The sequence below is a fragment of the Melitaea cinxia genome, chromosome 2, assembly GCF_905220565.1.
Source record: "Melitaea cinxia chromosome 2, ilMelCinx1.1, whole genome shotgun sequence".
Lineage (NCBI taxonomy): Eukaryota > Metazoa > Arthropoda > Insecta > Lepidoptera > Nymphalidae > Melitaea > Melitaea cinxia.
In genome coordinates, this window is record NC_059395.1 from 13,793,834 (window position 1) to 13,811,345 (window position 17,512).

General features: G+C 32.8%; 3 protein-coding genes across 11 annotated transcripts; 2 read left to right on the forward strand and 1 right to left on the reverse strand.

Annotated features, from left to right (window-relative positions):
- The first annotated feature begins 106 nt into the window (after nt 1-106).
- Nucleotides 107-1,381, forward strand: LOC123665341 (ubiquinone biosynthesis protein COQ4 homolog, mitochondrial). Its single transcript, XM_045599656.1, has 4 exons — nt 107-230; nt 315-814; nt 891-1,053; nt 1,169-1,381. The coding sequence occupies exons 1-4, from the start codon at nt 227-229 to the stop codon at nt 1,261-1,263; spliced, it is 762 nt and encodes a 253-aa protein (XP_045455612.1). The 5' UTR covers nt 107-226; the 3' UTR covers nt 1,264-1,381.
- LOC123665332 (protein arginine N-methyltransferase 5) lies at nt 1,372-7,319 on the reverse strand. The gene is made up of 9 exons (XM_045599646.1): nt 6,916-7,319; nt 6,565-6,837; nt 5,013-5,192; nt 4,605-4,764; nt 3,318-3,494; nt 3,050-3,203; nt 2,455-2,693; nt 2,080-2,337; nt 1,372-1,579 (listed from the first exon to the last, which is right to left on the reverse strand). The coding sequence occupies exons 1-9, from the start codon at nt 7,317-7,319 to the stop codon at nt 1,424-1,426; spliced, it is 2,001 nt and encodes a 666-aa protein (XP_045455602.1). The 3' UTR covers nt 1,372-1,423.
- Nucleotides 7,320-13,220: 5,901 nt separating this feature from the next.
- On the forward strand, nt 13,221-15,942 carry LOC123660714 (surfeit locus protein 6 homolog). 9 transcript variants are annotated; one of them, XM_045595771.1, is made up of 5 exons: nt 13,221-13,343; nt 13,597-13,712; nt 14,332-14,697; nt 15,318-15,526; nt 15,739-15,942. In XM_045595771.1, the coding sequence occupies exons 2-5, from the start codon at nt 13,598-13,600 to the stop codon at nt 15,907-15,909; spliced, it is 861 nt and encodes a 286-aa protein (XP_045451727.1). In that variant the 5' UTR covers nt 13,221-13,343; nt 13,597; the 3' UTR covers nt 15,910-15,942. The 9 variants fall into 9 exon arrangements, with proteins under 9 accessions (XP_045451727.1, XP_045451742.1, XP_045451752.1 ...); XM_045595786.1 differs by having other exon boundaries at nt 13,223-13,343; nt 13,594-13,712; XM_045595796.1 differs by having other exon boundaries at nt 13,226-13,304.
- Nucleotides 15,943-17,512: the final 1,570 nt, after the last annotated feature.

Sequence of the window (17,512 nt, forward strand, 5' to 3'; positions counted from 1 at the left end):
AATTGTGATGACAGATGACTATCAGATGACAAGAACTTTAGAACCACTAATCACCACTAATTAGCTATAAGTAAACTAATCTGTGCAATTACATATTAACTTATAGATACAATGTATGAATGTAATTGTGCTTCTATACTGTAACTGAAATTTTACAATCAAAAGAATTATATGTTATATGTCATAATCTATTTAAGCTGATGTGTGTGCTAATTAGTCTAAAAAAATGGGTATTATTTGTTATACTTAGATTGTTTTGATTTCTATCAAGCTGTGAACTTAAATTTTTTATTAAGTTATGATATTTTTTGCAGTGTTTTTAAAAATTCGGAAATTTGTGAATATGAGATGGCTAAGTACTTATCGTAAAACTTTCAAAGAAGAACTTGAAATAAATTATATTCCAACAAATTTATTTCAAAAGAGTTTGCTGACTATCGGGTCAGCTGCAGTCGCTCTTCTTGATCCATATAGGGGAGATATGATTGCATGCTTAGGCGAAGTAACTGGTGAGCTATCTCTCAAGTATATGCGAGAGAAAATGCTTGAAAGCAACGAAGGTGCTGAAATCTTACGAGATATGCCTCGTATAAATTCTCAAACTGTTTGCTTTAAAACACTCTCTAAAATGCCTGAAGGTTCACTTGGTCGTCTTTATGCTGATTTTATGAATGCTAACAAAATAACCCCTGATTCAAGGTTACCTGTGCAATTCATTAAAGATAAAGATTTGGCTTATGTTATGCAAAGATATAGAGAAGTACATGATTTAGTTCATGCTTCATTGTTTATGAAGACTACAATGCTTGGTGAAGTAAATAAAAATATGTAATTTGTAGAAAGTGTAATGATGTTTACAGCCTACTATTAATCTGAGATTTATTTTTAAGGTTACAGTTAAATGGGTAGAAGGTATTCAAACAAGGCTACCAATGTGCATCGGTGGAGGTATTTGGGGAGCTGCACGTTTAAAACCTAAACATAGGCAACTTTACCTTAAAAAATATTTACCATGGGCTATCCAAACAGGAAATAATGCTAAGTTTATGCAAGGTATGCTGTTGGGTTCACTTCTCTATTAATGTTACTTTATTACTATTATGAGTGATATTAATGTTAGTAATAGGTTTGTACAGGAATGAAGTTATGAGATTATTTTTATTTTCAGGTATTTACTATGAGAAGCGATGGGAACAAAATATTGATGATTTTTATAAAGAGATGAACATTGTCAAACTTACTGACCACATTCTTAGTAAGTAAGAGGATTAGTGACACAATGAAATATGCATATAGGGTATATTGTTGCCATACAGTAAAAATGTATTATTGAAAGAGTAGTAGAGAGTAAAGAAAATAAAATTTAAAAAGTAATATTTAATACTAATTTTATTTATACTTAAGTAAAAAAAAACATTTATTTTCATAACAACATCTCTGAACTGCGTCCATTTGGATTATGTAGGGGTGTAGTGTGTTCTCCAACTTCAACAATCCATTCATACCATACTCTGCGAGGACTCACACATCTCCAAAAAGTGGCTTTTATTTTATCACCTTTCTGCACTCTTAATGGAGTCTGTAAATTAATTAATTTTTTTAGTAGTAATAAAAATATTAACTTGATACAGGAAATATTCTGTGTTAAACTTTTTCATTACCATCAAAAGGATAAGAAGAAAGCTTCATATTATTATTAAAGAAATTGTGAGTCATTATATAGAAGTAGTACTGATGTTTGTTACTTTCTTTATTATTTGTAATTAAATTGAGTTGAGTAAAAAAAAAATTGGTTGTCTGTAAAGTTGGTTTACGGACGAAAGTTTAATGTGACAACGTCATAACAAAACATCTCCTCGGACGCATAGGCCAATCGAGTGGAAGAGAGATAGATGCGGCGTGAGCCTACAATGAGCATAACGAGATACTGAGCGTAACGCTACAATGAGTCATCCTGTCGTGCGTGCCGCCAGTGTTAATCGATTTATTAGACATTGTCACATCAAAAACTATCGTTTTGGTTTTATACTATATTATTTTGATTTATGTTTTTGGGTTATAGTACTTTTTTATTCTTACCTTAATGGGTATAAATATAGGGAACCAAGATATCATTCCTGGACTGTGAGTTGAAGGGACTATACTAATCATTTCCTTTCCATATAATGAACAATCAAAATATCCACCAAAGCCGTGCATCACATTGTCTTGTTCAACATCCCATGTAAGAGTAGTGGACCTTCTGTTATCAGTCAATGGTAACCCTCTAAAATCAGTTAAATCTTGTCCTTCATAATTTTTGTTAGCCTTAGCAGGATGATTAAAAGTAAACACACACTAAAATCAAACAATGTTATTACTATAAAATTTTAGTATTTCTATTGTTGTATAGCTTTCTTTTTCAAGTGACTTATTATATATAGTATATAGTATAAATAAATTCATAAGTCTTACTTTAGCTTCTCCAATATCATGTTTGTTTTGCATGTACACTACCCAAAGTGTTTCTAGGTTTTTTTCAATTTGAGCATAGTTGCCTGGGGATGCTGACCGTGCTGCTGCCCATAATCTTGGTGAAGAAATTGGTGCAACGTATGAATTGTATTCTCTGGGTATAGATATACCACAACTCTTTAGCAAACCTGCTGCTCCATCTAAGCACTCTGGTGAAAGTTCATTATCTCCCCATGAACCTAAATCAAAACAAAACATTAATGATTAAAGGTTTGAAAAAAATCTTGAGTATTTGCTATAGAAAATATCACAAATAATACACATACATAATATTATCAAATTCATATGACTGGTCCTTCTTATAGTAAGAAATTGAATAAAACGATACTTTTATATCAATTAGTAAATTTTTCTTTAAAAGTTTTCTAAAGTTTATATCATTATATTATATGGGAAAGGCTTTTTACTATGATTACATTTGAAATTGCAACATTTCAATGTGAGATAGACATGAAAATATCATATTTTACTATAACATAGGTATATAGTTTTGTAATAAATAAAATAATTACATACTACTTTAATTGATTTTTACCTAACAGTTCTGAAACTATTATATCTGCTTTGGGTGACAAATTTACTTGTCTCATATCACCAGGTATCACAGTTACGTCACGATCACGCCACACTTCCCGAACTTGAGCAGCAAGCACTACCACTGCACACGGATTCTTTTCAACTGCAATAACCTTGAAAAAAATACAAAATAGGAAACTACACAGAAGAAGAATAGGAAACACAATATTCCTTACAACTTCTGTAATTAGAATATCAACAATATTGATTTTATATAATTAACTTACTTTTACTTTACTGTTTGTAATGTCTGCTGCATTTAAAGTTGCTCTGACAAGAGGGCCTCTTCCAGCACCCAACACCATGACCGTAATGGGCTTATCATTTTCGTTGTCTACATCATCACTTTGATCAATTTCTGAGTCCTCTTTTGTGTCAACAAAATTTGAGTGACACTCGTTATCCTGAATATTTGAAGCTAAATATAAATTAATCATAACTATTGTAAGGTGGTATTAGTCATAATTAATATTGTTAAATAATTCTTTGATATTGTAATAGTTAGTACAAGTCTTAGTTGATCATATCTTATTCTTCTACAATAAAAACGAGTGTGCTTTAACCACACGACGGAATTAAAACTTACGAAACGTAACTCTCGCTCTCTCTTTCTGTCTTCACTAACATATATCTCTCTCAACTTACGTCCGCTTCGACCGATCACACTTTTCGTAACCCTCTCGTCACGCATTCAACACCTTACTCCCCAAGTCGAGTATGCGTAAAGAAGTTTTACTTCGAAAATAACTGTGCGCGAATAACACATCGCAGAAGTGAAACTTCTGAAAAACCGTAGAAAGGTTGCGGATGCGATTTTTTCTAACGACGATGATTAGTCTTGTGAAAAAGGTCGTAAGCGCCATGCAAAATGAGTCGCTTACGCGTTTTGAGCAGTAATGTGTTGCACCATGCAAAATGAGTCACTTACGCGTTTTGAGCAGTCATGTTGCAGTGAGCAGTGATTCCTTTTTTCGTGACGCATTTTTCGTTTTATCGAGTTTCAAATCACAAAGATTGTGAAGAAAGAAAGTGAAAAAAACTGTAGAAGTTTCACTTCAAATAGAGCTGGGAGCCACTACTCTACTGTAGTTTGATATATATCCTATGTCTATAGATATTCTATCTCTACTGGGTATGACACATACATAATCAAAATTGAACAAAATTGAGAGCTTTGTTATGGATATGCAACAATTTTTACACAACCAGAAATTAAATCCAATTAAATATGTAATATAACTTTTTGTTTACAATGCAAGTTGATTGTTAAAAAGTTATTCTTGTGAAAAACAATATGATTTAATCTTTGTTTCAAACTGCATAAACTAGGCAATGTTGCAGGAACAACAATCTATGTAAGATTGCCGGTAGAGGCTGGATTACGGAAAACTGGGACATACTTGGGGAGGCCTATGTCCATCAGTGGACTGTGATAAGCAAAACTGACTGAGTGTTATAAAAAAAGGCCTAATTATTTGTCTAATATTTAGTTTACATATGGAACTAACATCAACAGCCTTGTTTTTTCTCTTTGTTTTTATATCACTTAGTGCTTGAGAAATTGCCTTTTGATATTGATCATATTTGACAGGGTCTTTCTCAAAAACATTGTATGTATGAGTGTCCAAATTATCAGCTAAGGGCTGCAATGGTGTCTGAAGATAGTCCTCCCATCTGCAAAAATTATATAATTACCGAACTGAATATATGCATGTGCATAATTTTTGAACAATTGCACCAAATTGGAATTTTTTTTGTGTTCACTTTTGTTCACTATAGTTATTGGAGTTTGATAAAAAGAGAATTAAAAAAAAAAAACGAAAATTCCATTTAGTTAAAAAAAAGAAACTAGGTAGGTACAGTTTGCCAGATCTGCTAGCTGATATATAAAAATAAACAAATGATTATTAATGAAGACTTACCCTCTTGCATAACTGAGCATAGGATCATCTCCCACATATGACCTCCTTTTCCATAATCTAAATAGATATTGTAAATAATATTGAATTTTAGATCTCCTTGCTCCTTTGACAATAACCTGGGCATCTTGTTCTACCATATTGATTATAACATTCTGGTGTGCTCGAGATAAAATTGGATATCTAAAACAAAAAATAAATAAATAAATAAAAATAAATAATTGAGAATTCCCATATGCAGAAAATTTACAGATTAACCATTTTTTATTTTATAATGTAATAGCCTAAGCTGAGACTCCTTTTATGTATTGATGTCAAGGACTGCTTACCACAAATTAATAAATTGCATCTATAATTAAATTATTAATTTATTTCAAGTTTCCTTTTTGTTAACTTTTTTTTTACTTCTTTGTAACTCATACAAAACCAAATTTCTAACTATACATTGGATTAAGCTCCAATCTTTTTTCTCAATGAAGAAGGAGGCCTATGCCTAGTAGTCAGATTTTTTTTTTTAATATATAAAGTAATGTCCACAGGCTTATAGTGCCCGTGCTTTTGTTATTCCGATTTTTAGTTTTATTACTGATCGTTTACTTGTTACACTACTGCAGCTTACATTAAGAGAACTAATTATTCTATCTTAGTATCCCTAATGCAGACATGAGTCCACCGACCAAAATTATGCTATACTTAATTGATATCTTACATGCAAAAAGACATAGAATTATATTGCGCCTTACTTTAATTATTGTTGTCATTATTATTATTATTATTATCTATGTTTATATATACAGTAGTCAGATATTAGAGACTAAATCGTAACTTTACATTATATACACACATTAAATAAATTTACCTATATAAAAAAATTACTCAAGTACTAGTGTTAATAATACTCTTTAAATTTCTGTGGCATATCACTTTTACTAATTAATAATCTGGGCTAAGATCTAGATTAGGTAAAACCGAATTAGAAAAACCGAATTATGGGGTTTTTGGGTGTGGAGGGTGGAGGGTGTAGGGGAATCTATACAAGGTAACACTGTCACACCTCAAAACCCCATGGTTATGGAGATATCCATGGTTAAAGTTTTGAGTCTGACCTACCACTAGAGTGTTTTTTTTTGTGCCGCGGAGGCGCGGAGGGAGGGATCCTTTAACCATGGATATCTCCATAACCATGGGGTTCCGAGGTGTGACAGTGGTACCAGGGGTAGCGTTCCCCACCCTCTCCCCCCCCATCCCCCCACGGTCCCGAAATTCGGTTTTACCTAATCTAAAGCTTTACCATAATCTGTACCCACATCTAAGGATTTTTATAAATGAACGAATTTCCAATAAATGCAAGAAATAAACAGATTAATAACTTCTAGGTCTAAATTTTGTGAAGATTGTAATTTGTGTTGATACATGTTGAAAATTCAATTGAATTGATATAGTTAAAAAAAGAATTGATTATTAGTCAACTATTTGATATTCAATTTTAGTTAATTAGTTAAATATTTTATTTGCAACTAATTGTTTAAACTGATAATTATAAATTTATACTAACCCTTTTTTATTACTTATGAAAAGTGATGTAGGAACAATTACAGCTTTAATGGGCTCACCAAGCCATCTTTTCAGTACCTCCTGTGAAGGCAGGTCTGCTGACAACTCTATTACAACACCAATTCTCTTGTCCCAGCCCATGCGTTCATGAAATTTGGTCCACCAAAGCCATGGCTCATTCCAAGCTTCGGTTTCATTTTCAGCATTACTGTTTGTTTTTAAAGTTTGAGGGCAAACCATTGGTACACTAACCCAAATAATTGTTAGATGATGGCTAAAATATTATATATATTTAAGTAATTTTATATAATTGCAACTGAAAAGAAAATTTTAAAGAGAAGACGTTATTAACCTCGTTTCAAAATACGTGTGTAAAGTTCTAGCTAAGTTATTACTATTTTTAGAATGTAACGATAACATTATGGCTGGAAGTCCTAGGCCTCGACAGTACGTAAGTTCTTCATTTAAACAATCTTCATGTCTTTGACGAACAACTGGCGAGGGGGAATCGGGATCTAAGTATTCCGATATTTTACCAACTATTCTGCTATTCCAGTCTTGAGGAGATAAAATCATATCCGACCGTGTAAACCCTCCGACTGTACCACCGGACGGAAATATTGGCCGGCGAAAACGTGGATGTACAATTGGTGAAACAATAAAAGCAAAATTGGCATGCAACGCTTCAGTGAGACATTCTTGTAGATCAGGAGCTGTCATAAAATCTAAACCACACGATATTTCTTGTTGAGCCATTGCGTTTTATGTAATTTTGGTTCATATGTTAAAATTATAAGTAGTTTTAATTTAATATCAGAAAACGACGGGTATTTAAGACCGTGCACAATACACGCTTTTCAGTTTTTGTAACTGTCAAATTGTATTTTTTTTTTTGTGGTTTTGATGGCCACAGCTTCAAGTCTTTTAAGTGCTAAAATTATCAATGCGTAAAATTATAAATCCAAAGTACGCACATAGTAGACTATTAATAGCGGTATTGAGAAAATTTATACTTAACATTTTTGAATATCATATCAAAAATTGACCGCTCCAGCGGGGTTCGAACCCGCGTCTCCGACGTACCGTGTCGGCGCTCTAGCCAATTAAGCTATGGAACGATACACCCGCTCGAGCGAAATTTTCGATATGATAATTTTAAATTACGGTTTAAGCGAACCGTGGCGCCGTCTAAATTTATACTTTAAATATTTACTCGTGTGGTATTTAATGGCTTAAATGATTAATTTATTTTAAATTGTTTAAATTTCTTATTAGAAGTCTACAATATAATTATTGTAAAAATATCGTAATTATATATTTTATATAGCAACTCTACATAAATGCTTGACTGCTCGAGCTTGACTGTTTGATATTAAAAGGGCCTACTCAAAGCACTGCCTGCAGGGCCTGCTTGCAGTTACTGCCGCAGAGGATGTTGCTCCACAAAGCACTGCAAATCATTTACGCGGCATATGTTGTCGTGTTCACTTGTGTTCTCTTTGTCCTTGCCTAAATTCGTCAGTTTTTATAAATGGCTCCTACATTATTCAAACACCAAAAAATAGCATTGGGTTTGACTGTATTGAGTACTTGTAGCGTTCAAAAGAAAAAAAGGAAGCACTGGTGTAAAAAAGTTTTATATTTTTCATGTAAAAGCGACATAGCCTGCGACCGCATATCTTTGTTATGATAATGATCGTGGTTGGTTTTCCAAAGACATGGCAAATCCCTATACAATTAGATTACGTCCTTCCACACGTCTTTTTCTCGCTGGCTCATTTTTTTTGAAGAAAACAGAGCCAAACAAATAATATAATAAAACTAAACCAACTAACCACCAACTAACTGATTAATTGCTAAATGACAACCACTGACAAGACAAACCCCAGGTCAAATAGAGTAGACAAACGTCGCAATGTACCGACGTAAACAAAATGGTGGTCTAAATCGGCCCCCTTTAAGGGGCCTACTCAAAGCACTGCCTGCAGGGCCCTGCTTGCAGTGCCACTGCCGATCGTATTGTATGTATGCATGCAGGGCCGATATTTTAATTGTTCACCCTGTCGCAGGGCCGCAGTGTCGTTCTGCCAGCCCGACACACGATCTCCCCACTCCGTAAACTGCAATCAGGGACATGTGTAGCTCGGTCGGGCCGATTTAGACCACCATTTTGTTTACGTCGGTACATTGCGACGTTTGTCTACTCTATTTGACCTGGGGTTTGTCTTGTCAGTGGTTGTCATTTAGCAATTAATCAGTTAGTTGGTGGTTAGTTGGTTTGGTTTTATTATATTACTAGCTGACCCGGCGAACTTCGTATCGCCTAACACAAACTTTATCGTATGGTATTAAAGTTCAAATTGACTTTTAAGTATTATCACAAATCTTTTGTATGGGAGTATAGAAAAGTGTTGTTTTTAGACTTTTTCAGGAAATTTAAATTTTTTTTTTGAATTTTTCTCTCCGTAAGAACCATCCTCGTACTTCAAGGAATATTTAAAAAAAAAAGAATTAGCGAAATCGGTCCAACCGTTCTCGAGTTTTGCGCTTAGCAACACATTCAGCGACTCATTTTTATATTAAATATTTGTTTGGCTCTGTTTTCTTCAAGAAAAATGAGCCAGCGAGAAAAAGAGGTGTGGAGGGACGTAATCTAATTGTATAGGGATTTGCCATGTCTTTGGAAAACTAACCACGATCATTATCATAACAAAGATATGCGGTCGCAGGCTATGTCGCTTTTACATGAAAAATATTAAACTTTTTTACACCAGTGCTTCCTTTTTTTTTTTTGAACGCTACAAGTACTCAATACAGTCAAACCCAATGCTATTTTTTGGTGTTTGAATAATGTAGGAGCCATTTATAAAAACTGACGAATTTAGGCAAGGACAAAGAGAACACAACTGAACACGACAACGTATGCCGCGTAAATGATTTGCAGGGCTTTGTGGAGCAACATCCTCTGCGGCAGTAACTGCAAGCAGGCCCTGCAGGCAGTGCCACTGCCGATCGTATTGTATGTATGCATGCAGGGCCGATATTTTAATTGTTCACCCTGTCGCAGGGCCGCAGTGTCGTTCTGCCAGCCCGACACACGATCTCCCCACTCCGTAAACTGCAATCGGGGACATGTGTAGCTAGGTCGGGCCGATTTAGACCACCATTTTGTTTACGTCGGTACATTGCGACGTTTGTCTACTCTATTTGACCTGGGGTTTGTCTTGTCAGTGGTTGTCATTTAGCAATTAATCAGTTAGTTGGTTTGGTTTTATTATATTATTTGTTTGGCTCTGTTTTCTTCAAGAAAAATGAGCCAGCGAGAAAAAGACGTGTGGAGGGACGTAATCTAATTGTATAGGGATTTGCCATGTCTTTGGAAAACTAACCACGATCATTATCATAACAAAGATATGCGGTCGCAGGCTATGTGGCTTTTACATGAAAAATATAAAACTTTTTTACACCAGTGCTTCCTTTTTTTCTTTTGAACGCTACAACTACTCAATACAGTCAAACCCAATGCTATTTTTTGGTGTTTGAATAATGTAGGAGCCATTTATAAAAACTGACGAATTTAGGCAAGGACAAAGAGAACACAAGTGAACACGACAACGTATGCCGCGTAAATGATTTGCAGTGCTTTGTGGAGCAACATCCTCTGCGGCAGTAACTGCAAGCAGGCCCTGCAGGCAGTGCTTTGAGTAGGCCCCTTTAGGTGCATTCGAACCATGGAGCATAGAGAATAGTCTTGGGCCATGGATCAAGTATACTCTGGATTTGCTATGCGCGTACACCCGAAAGGGACAGACATAAAGTACATAAGATAGAAGAGTTACCAGCATTTACCAAAATTACCCTGCATTTTTCATTAATTTTCGATGAGGCAGTAATAATAATAATAATAATATTATAATAAGTAATAATAACTGCCACGACAATGCGATTATTCACTTACATTGTGCAAACGCTCTTAGCGCGCCCTCAAGTTTTAAATAAAATAAATTGATTGAAAAAATATAAAAACGCGCTTGCGTAAAAACAGAAAAAAAAGTTTGATTTTAACACTCCGGACAGGTCAGGACCCATATTTAAAATCAATCTACATTTTTTCTAATAGTAATAATCGGTCTAAAATCACCCTTGTTTTTCTCTTCAGTTTTAACGCAGGTGGGTTTTTAAATTTTTTAATTATTTTATTTTATTCTGCTTTTGAGTTTTGATGTTCGCATGAAATACGACAGTAATATTTTGTACGATGTGGCCTAAAAACTGTTCTGTTCAACTCTCTCGTCTTCTTCAAACTCGAAAAAAAAGTCGAACTTGGGAGTTGAACGGAACCTCTTTAGTATGATTTCATGAAAAAAAAATGAAACAAGTAACTCCAAATTTAAGTTTTTATTGTCCTTTGAATATAATTAAAATGAGTACATATTTCTTATGATGTCAATTTTGTTTGTAAAAGATTTTGTTGCATAATGAATACGAACATTAAATTATTTTTAACTTATTGATTTAACAACTTTGTTTAAAATGCCTACAGCATATCCGAGTATGTTTGGTAGGTTGCCAGTTTTGTCACCCAGTGGCACGAATTCATAATTGGCGAATTGCAGAGACCTTTGGAAAGCTGTAACAACAGTTTCATTAGTATATGAAATTTAAAATTGAATACAAAAATACCCCAATTTTAGGGTAATTTATCAGTAACATAGCTAGAATCCCTAAATAATCTATAACCTGATCAAATTATAAAGTAGTTAAAAATGGCGGACTAGCTTGACATTACATCGAGGATAAATTAACCTTACCACTTAATTTGGTTGGTTAATATATTTATTATTATGACGATAAATGATAAATAATAATAATAAATAAATAATAAATGAGAATGATGATAAATGATAAATGAGAATGACATTCAAAAATTGTTATATTGTTTTCTTTCACGAGACTATGTAAATCAAACAGATTTGGCAGTAATCAATCCGGATAATGGCGATAATCATATCTCTATGTTATATCTAGGTGTGAAAGTTTTAAATGATCTTAAAAAACCGGATAAATAAACCAGATCATTTTCCTGCTCAAAATATGGAGCAGCCCGACTGGGGTAGTAACTCGACCTTACAGAAGATCACAGCTAAATAATACTGTTTTCAAGCAGTATTGTGTTCCTGTTGGCGAGTAAGGTGACCAGAGCTCCTGGGGGGGATTGGGGATTGGGTCGGCAACGCGCTTGTGATGCTTCTGGTGTTGCAGGCGTCTATAAAATACGGTAATCTCTTACCATCTGGTGAGCCGTACGCTTGTGTCGACCTAGTGATATATATTTAAAAAAAAAATTGAAAGAATTCCAAACCAGAGTAAAGAAATTTATAATTGCAGTTGTAAGGAGATCCAAAAAAAAATATGATTTTTCTGATCCCTTATTACGTTTATTAAAGCATCTTATGCCAGAAGAAGCAATCAGTGAGAAAATAAACATTTCCCACATTAATGCCTATAGTTGAAAATCTGCTTATAATTACAAGAGATGAAGATCTTCATCAGAAAACCGATGACGAATGGCGAATGGTAATGGTAAATAAGTATTCCAAATTAGAAGTATTGCAAATGACAACTTTTGGTCAAAAATTGCTACACATCCTGTACTCGGTTGCGAACATCTAGCCGGTTTTGTGCTTAGCGTATTATCCCTTCCACACGCTAATGCAGACTGTGAAAGAATTTTCAGTGAAGTGAATCTAATAAAAACAAAAACAAGAAATAAAGTTATTACTTCCACAATAAATGTAACTTTATTGGCTAAGCACTTTATCCGATCCCAAGGAAATTATGTAAATTTCAAACCAACGAAAGAAATGGTAAGCAATATGAAGGAAATAATTGTGTTTGCTCGCAAACGAAAAAAAACCGACTTCAATTATATCGACGAGTATTACAACGTAGATCGACGAAAAAATAGTCAAGTAACTACGCGTTATCAAGGATTACTCAAAAAGTAGTTATCAGATCTCAATAAAATTTATATTTGACCACATGACACAGACCAGCTTTCGATTAAATTAAAAATTATTAAAATCGGTACACCCAGTAAAAAGTTATTGCGAATTTTCAATAGTTTTCCTCGATTTCTCTGGGATCCCATCATCAGATCCTGGTTTCCTTATCATGGTAGAAAAGAATTATCAAAATCGGTACATCCAGTAGAAAGTTATGCGGTAAAATACAACGTTGGTCAACGAAAAAAGCGTCAAGTAAAAACGCATTATTAGATATAGCTCGAAAAGTAGTTGTTAGATCTCAAATAAATTTCAATGGGACCAATTGACACACACCACCTTTCGATTAAAAAAAAATTGTCGAAATCGGTCAACACGGTCAAAAGTTCTAATGTAACATAGATAAAAAAATACAGTCGAATTGAGAACCTCCTCCTTTTTTGGAAGTCGGTTAAAAATAAATATAAATTGAACAAAGCCGAAGAAGAAATGTTGGTTACGATAAGAAATTTGTATGAAGATTGTGAAGAATAATGTTTTAATGTAATATTTAATCTTACATGTTAATATAAATAATGTAAATATACACGGCATTTTGTAGTTTTTATTCCCAAACACGGCAATCATAATACCCAAAACCCGGCAATTTAAAATTTTGTGATGGCAGCCCTGGTTGTATACTTTATTAGTTATTACTTTTCGCCTTTTCGGCTTACATTTGGATCTGTCATGTGCTGTATCCTTTGACATTGGTTATTTTCTATGTAAAAACGAGGTTATTAAAAAGTAAATATTTTGAAGTAAAACTTCTTTACGTACGCCTGACTTGGAGAGTAAGCTGGTGAATGCGTGACGAGAGCGTTACGAAAATGTGATCGGGTGATACGAACGGAAGTTGAGAGAGATATAAGTTGGAGCTAAAGAAGTTTTACTTTAGTCGTGTGGTCTAAAGCACATTCCTTTTTTAATTAATTAATTATTATCAGTTTTAATAAGACAAATAAGTAAATTAAAATTATTGTTAGTAGAATGGCTGTTCAAAAGAAGTCAGTAAAAGTTCATCAATTAAGAAAAGAACTAACTACAGAGTTAAATTCCTTAAAAAACATATTTTCTGTATTGTCCATTCCATTGCCTAGAAAAGGTAAGTAATTACGTTTATTATGTAAGTACGTTTATTGTAAGGAGTAAAAATATCAAGTTTTCGAAGTCTCTCATAAAAATGAATGAATATTATAACTAATCATACATATATTAAATGTATAAAGTTATGTGGTATTTGTGTGATTTATATTCTAATTATATTTGAGTTTACTCATTAACAAACAATATAAGGTCCAATAATATAGGGTTGCGTAAAACATTAACGCTGACCTGCCCCAAGAGTTAAATTTTTACTGTACAATGTTCCTTGTGAGAAAGAGATATATTTTTAAACATCACGGTGCTAACTGTTAAAGAATAAACTCCATACACGTGTTGATGTTGACACGCAAACACATTTTAGCCGACTTAAAGAAAGGATGAGGTTCTCAATTCAATTATAATTTTTTTTCTATGTGTTCTGGCTTCTTACTAGGGGGACAAATTTGATATTTATTTATATATTCGAAAGCTAGTGCTGGTGGTCCCATTTAAATTTATGTGAGTTTTGACAATTACTTTTTGAGTTATCCCTAATAATGTGTATTGTATTATACTCGTCATTGTAACTTGTTTCTTTTTTTTTTTGTTTGAGAACAAGCACAATTGTTATTTTTCAGATGAAGATGAAAGCCAAATGGATATAGAAATAACAAATGAAACAAACAATTATGATGAAAAGAAGCTACCACATAGAGCTCGAAGTATTATAGAGCTAGAAGAAAAACTAGATAAAATAAAATCACAAAACAATTATAACCTCAAAAGTAAATTAGCAAAAAAGAGTCTCAACAGTAAATTGAATAAGAAAATCAAAAAAAGGGAACGAGTGAAATTAAATCCAAATAAAATAAAAAATATGGCAGCAAATATGGAAAATAAAGAAGTAAAAGTAAAACCTAATGCCAATATTGCAAAACCTATTTTTAACAATGAAGGGAAGTTGGTATTTTCTAAGTTTGACTTTGCTAAGCTAGGGGAGAAGGGTAAGTAGCCGAATTACTGATTTTTATAAGATTTTAAGTTAGCATGGTTATTTTTATTACTATAATTATTTAAAAGCAGGATATTTACCATGTTTTTTATTTTCATTTTGTGGAGATATTTCGACATTATCTACCAATGTCTGGTTCACAAGACTGAGTATGCCGGTAGGTTTTGACAGCATTAGAAGTGTCCATATCGGACTACTTCCTTTCTCAAATGTTTGCTGCGTAAACACTGGCCACCACTTCTTTTATAAAAAAGTGCGTGTGTACAAAGTACACATGTCAGAAGCGAAACTTCTTTGGCAAGTTCTTCTCGTTTATATTTATCTAAGCTTGCTTGCTTTAGATTTCCGTTCCAGCGCTTTGACAAAAACGTTGCCGTTTCATCGGAAAAAAATTTACCCTCATGCGCCTAATGAAGTTTCGCTTCAAAAATTTCAGTAATTACTGATTTATTTAAATTTTCCTGTTGTATTTACAATCTGCATACTGCATAAACTGAAAATTTGTGTAAAGCGTAGTTGAATCACTACTATGCAATTTATATTATATTGGTTTTAATTAAATCATAATGTGAGAGAAATAAAATTAAAAATAATTTTTTTTGTATCATTTAGATAGAGGTATGAAATCAAAAAAGGATCCAAAGAAAATCTTAAATGAATTGCAGCAACAGGAGGAAAAGTTTCAAAAAATAGCAGAAATAGACAGCAGCAAGGCTAAAGAGTTAAAAGAGAAAGTGGCATGGAAAAATATCCTTCAAAAGGCGGAGGGTGAAAAAGTAAAAGATGATCCAACTCTATTAAAAAAGTCTATAAAGAAAATGGTGAGTCTATGTATACAAGACATAATATATATGACATAAGGTTCTTTATATACCCTTGTTCATATAGTGGGTATAGTAGGCCTTCCATTACCAAATTATTATGGTTAAAAGTACATTATTAATGAAAGTTTATATTATAATAGGTTACTTTACCAAGACAACCACTCTGGTGTAGTGGTGAAAGTACACAATATAAGATTTAATTTTTACAGGAAAAAAAAAAGAAGATTAGTAAAAAGAAGTGGGAAGGTCGAATTCAAAGTGTAGAGAAGAAGAAACAGGATCGACAACAGAAGCGGAAAGAAAACATTAGTAAGAAGAAAAAAGAAAAGAAATCGAAAATAGTGAAAGCTGCGGTCAAGAGAGGTCGAGTTGTAATTTAATTATTCTTTCAATAAATTTAACATTTGATTTAATTTTTTTTTTACTTTTTACCCCATAAATTAAGAAGATCTAAAACAAATCTTTTAATATACTGTTTTCCATAAGCATTACTTTCTATTTCACCTTAAGTTAAAAATTTAAAAAAAAGAAAAAATTCAAAAAATTTATACATACTTAAATAAAAACATTCGTCATACCTGAAGTCAGTTTAATTAAAAAAATTATTTCCTCGAATTGATGTCACCCATATTTGGGATTTCCCGATATTGAATTAAACGAAAGAAAACCATACAATCACTGTTTAAGCTAGTTATTTTACTCTTTGATGTAAACTAAGGAAGATACCTACTTGAAAATACTAAAAAAAAACGGTTCCTTTATAATTTGAGAAGTTTATAGAGATGGCGGTAAAAAATTGTTGACTCGAATAGCAGATGGCGCTTTGAAGTTTTTTCAGCTACGAAACAATTTTTTAAATCACGACATACCTAGTATTTTGCATTTTTATAATAATTTTTATAACAACCGCTCTGCTGTATTGGTGCGTGTAGTCGCTGAATCGTGACATCGTGAATTTTTATATATGGTGACATCCATTAATCGTATTTCAGAGCTCAGAATGGGGGGGAGGCGTCCAATGAAATATCACCAAATCTCATTTAAACCGAGGGGGGATAATCGAAAATCTCACGTCAACTTCAAAAATTAAAAAAATATTACAGATTTGGGCGCTAAAATAATCTCATGGCATATTATAGTCATTTAGTTTTTGCTTGTTGGAACGAAGTTCCTTACGGCAGGCTTTTTTTTTTTTTTTTTTTTTTTTTTTTTTTTAATTTTGGCATCGCACGGTTTGCGCATATGCCACTAACAAAAGCAGGGAAACGTTTATCAAGATTTGAAAGGATATTACTCACGGAATTGGAAAAGGATCAGATAGGATTACTATGATAGGATAAGTATACGGATTTATAATTTCAAATTATTATCTAACAGGAAAATAGATAAAGCTGTATATATATCAGGATTAGAACATGAAAGAAGAGATTTGATAGAAGTAGGAAATGGTACACGGATGGAGATCAGATGATTATAAAAGGAAAAAACGTCATTCAAAGGGCAGGTAAAAAAAATATGATTAAGATCACCCACATCCCCACAAGCACACAAATCTGAATCAATTATATTAAACCTGGCCAAATGTACAGGTGTGATTACGGCAGGCTTGACATTTGGCTGGGCGTGGGCGAGCGAACTGAAAAAAATGTGATACTAAAACCGTAAGAAAAATATATAACGGAAGTGACGTAATATCAGTCACACAACTGTATATGACGTTTGTAAAACTAAAATATTACTAGTAAACTTTTTTTTAAATTATTTATGTAATTTTATACTGTCGACAAAAAAAAAATAAGAATTATTATTATTATTTTGTTTGATTTATTTTATTTTACGGTATTTGTTATTTTCTAAAATACTAAATTTCCTAAATACTTTTATGTACTTAATTAAAAACTAACCAACAAAATTAAAAAAAAAAATCAAGAGAGAAAATATATAAGTATAGAATATTATATTATAAAATTCAACATTTTTTTT

Bases quoted from the DNA above. Each gene is read 5' to 3' on its own strand.
- LOC123665341 (XM_045599656.1), top strand. The intron at 815-890 runs GTAAATAAAAAT...TTTATTTTTAAG, and splicing joins AGACTACAATGCTTGGTGAA to GTTACAGTTAAATGGGTAGA. The intron at 1,054-1,168 runs GTATGCTGTTGG...TTTTATTTTCAG, and splicing joins TAATGCTAAGTTTATGCAAG to GTATTTACTATGAGAAGCGA.
- LOC123665332 (XM_045599646.1), bottom strand. From the start codon at position 7,319: ATGGCTCAACAAGAAATATCGTGTGGTTTAGATTTTATGACAGCTCCT. The intron at 3,495-4,604 runs GTTGATGTTAGT...TCAAATATTCAG, and splicing joins CAAAGAGAAAAAACAAGGCT to GATAACGAGTGTCACTCAAA. The intron at 2,694-3,049 runs GTAAAAATCAAT...GTTTTGATTTAG, and splicing joins AATAGTTTCAGAACTGTTAG to GTTCATGGGGAGATAATGAA.
- LOC123660714 (XM_045595771.1), top strand. From the start codon at position 13,598: ATGGCTGTTCAAAAGAAGTCAGTAAAAGTTCATCAATTAAGAAAAGAA. The intron at 13,713-14,331 runs GTAAGTAATTAC...GTTATTTTTCAG, and splicing joins CATTCCATTGCCTAGAAAAG to ATGAAGATGAAAGCCAAATG. The intron at 15,527-15,738 runs GTGAGTCTATGT...TAATTTTTACAG, and splicing joins AAAAGTCTATAAAGAAAATG to GAAAAAAAAAAGAAGATTAG.